Consider the following 2,780-nt stretch of genomic DNA (forward strand, 5'->3'; position numbering starts at 1 on the left):
TAGATAAATTTGTTCCAGACGTCAATGTGCTCAACGAACCAGAACCTTCAACCCAGTGACAGATATCACATATTTCCTACTAGCTAATCCCAAAACATATTTTCAGAAAAACAATGACTCTCAGTACATGCAAGGTTTGGATTAACTTTATTTTACTTGAGGAGAAAAAATGTCAATCGAGAATATGAGTCATGTCTAGATTCTCCCTTGCACAGCTAAAAACGGAAAATAAAACACATAATTCATGCTATGCTCCCAGGAAGACATCTTGCCCATCCCTTAACCGTTTTTAGGCAAAAATGATTAAACTCACAGGTGAAAAACACCCACACTGCCTAACTCAATAATTTTTTCAGAGGTGACCTTGTGAACGGGGTCAACATTTAGCCGGAGGGCGATGTGCCAGTTACCATAGAATTTGTTGTCAATATTGCTGACAGTGAGAGAGATATCCTGTTATACTTGTCGACATTTTCATGTTTCTACTTTTATTTTACCATGATGATCTATTACCAATCGATTATAGATACAATAATATGTAAGTAGTGATAGTCCTGATCCTAAGCTGAAGAAAACACAACTAAATATGCGCGCGCACACACACACACACACACACACACACACACACACACACACACACACACACACACACACACACACACACACACAGAGATTGGCCAATTGTGAGCTCTGATCCAAAAACATGGTGAATCACATAGTGAATCATGTACACAAACACAATTTTACCCACCCAAGCGCACACACACACATGACTGAGACTACCCTTGCAACACATACAAGTGATCCAAGTGCCAAACAGTATGGTTCAGTGGGTACTTTAGTTGCTTACTGCCAGGGAAAGGTTGTTGATAGAGAGACTGGTCTTTCTGTAGGTCCAAACCAGAATGGACAAATATGTGTGAAAGGACCATAGATAATGAAGGGTTACCTTGGAAATGATGAAGCAACAAGACAGACATTTGATGAAGAAGGTTGGTTACGCACTGGAGACATTGGATACTATGATGAAAACCATTCATTTTATATTGTAGATCGTATTAAGGAACTTTTGAAGTACAAAGGACTTCAGGTTGCTCCTGCAGAACTGGAGGGTTTGATTCTGAAACATGAAACAGTGAAGGATACTGCAGTTGTTGGACTAAAAGATGAGGAGGCAGGGGAGTTGCCAGTGGCTTTTGTTATCCTGAAACCAGGAGTGAACGTCAAGGAGGAGGGCATTGTCCAATGGATTGCAGATCGTGTTGCTCCCCAAAAAAGCTACGAGGTAGTGTACAATTAACAGATGCCATTCAAAAAACAGCAAGTGGCAAGATCTTACGATGGAAGCTTCGAGAACAGATCAATAGTTAAAATTGGTTATATTTTAAATGTAGATATTTGTTTCTAGGAGAACAGGAGTTTCAGTTTTATACTTTACATTTTGCTCTATAAAATCTGCAGTAAATGCGTTTGGAGATACAGTTGCAAGTTCTAGAAGTTATCTCAAGCATTGTATTTTCAACCGATTTAAAATTGTAGGTATACATACTCGGAAACAAATGTTCTCATAACACAGGGGATGAGAATGATTGACACTTTTTATGCAAGAGCTCTCAAACCTGTATTACACAACCTCAGTCCACAGTACACTTCTCACAAATATTCCAAAACCTACTCGCTACAAACCACAACACTCATATAGAAACAGATATTTACCAATTATGGAAAGGACACAACTTTCAATCCCAGACACGGCGTCAATGACCTTTGCTGTCGCGATGCCAGACAACCCTTGAATCATTCCATTCAGTCCCAGACAAGTCTATATTAAATAGACCCACCAGAGAAAATACTCCTCACATTAGCCTGCCTGTACTCACATCGTCTTTCAATATGAAAACAAGACAAAACTGGCTTGGATATGGATACCATATCCCCCAGACAGAAAATACACCAAGGGCATGGAACATGTTTGTCATAATATACTATACAACATTAATACAGTATTGATAACAAAAAATATATTTTTCACTGATTGATTTATGGTTCACAATGATCTTGGATCATATGTTTGACTTATGATTGAGGTAAATACACACACACAAACTAGACACTGCGAGATACAAAGGCGGGACCTCACGAGCGGAGCTCCCCTTCTCGTAAAATAGGACTAGGTAAATACAACTAGGTAAATACACACACACACACACACACACACACACACACACACACACACACACACACACACACACACACACACACACACACACACACACACACACACACTCATATATGAGTATGCTCATTTCATACAAATCAGAGCGAGCGAAAAATGCTTGTGTTGACTGTCGGACTTGTCAGGAGTCCTTCGAATCCAGCCGATGGTGCAGTCTGGCCCCCCAAATTAAGCAAATTACAGCAGGGCTGCAGGTCAATCGCTCGTTGGCGGAGGCAACGAGTTGGGTAGAATGATAGTCTTGGGCTGTCAAAACGCAAGAGAAAGCAAAGGACAAATGAGATGATCGCAATTCTGGTACTGAAGAGGGGGTCAAATGTAGGATAAGATAAAATAAGACACAATATGTGCGTGCGTGCGTGTGTATGTATTTACCTAACTAGTTGTATCTTACGGGAAGGGGAGCTATGCTCGTGGTGTCCCGTCTCTGTATCTCGCCATGTCTAATTTGTCCTTAAATTCGTGTATTGTTTTTGCACACACTATTGTTTCGTCAAGTGTGTTCCATACATCCACCACTCTGTGGGGAAAGCTGTTCTTTTTC

General features: G+C 40.4%; 1 protein-coding gene across 1 annotated transcript; it reads left to right on the forward strand.

Annotated features, from left to right (window-relative positions):
* Positions 1 to 769: 769 nt before the first annotated feature.
* On the forward strand, positions 770 to 1,371 carry LOC143039252 (uncharacterized). The gene is given in 2 exon segments (XM_076209124.1): positions 770 to 1,274; positions 1,277 to 1,371. Coding segments are annotated over 2 exon segments (600 nt in total).
* Positions 1,372 to 2,780: the final 1,409 nt, after the last annotated feature.

The sequence above is a fragment of the Oratosquilla oratoria genome, chromosome 26 (genome assembly GCF_046742065.1).
Source record: "Oratosquilla oratoria isolate Oo_2021 chromosome 26, ASM4674206v1, whole genome shotgun sequence".
Taxonomy (NCBI): Eukaryota; Metazoa; Arthropoda; class Malacostraca; order Stomatopoda; family Squillidae; genus Oratosquilla; species Oratosquilla oratoria.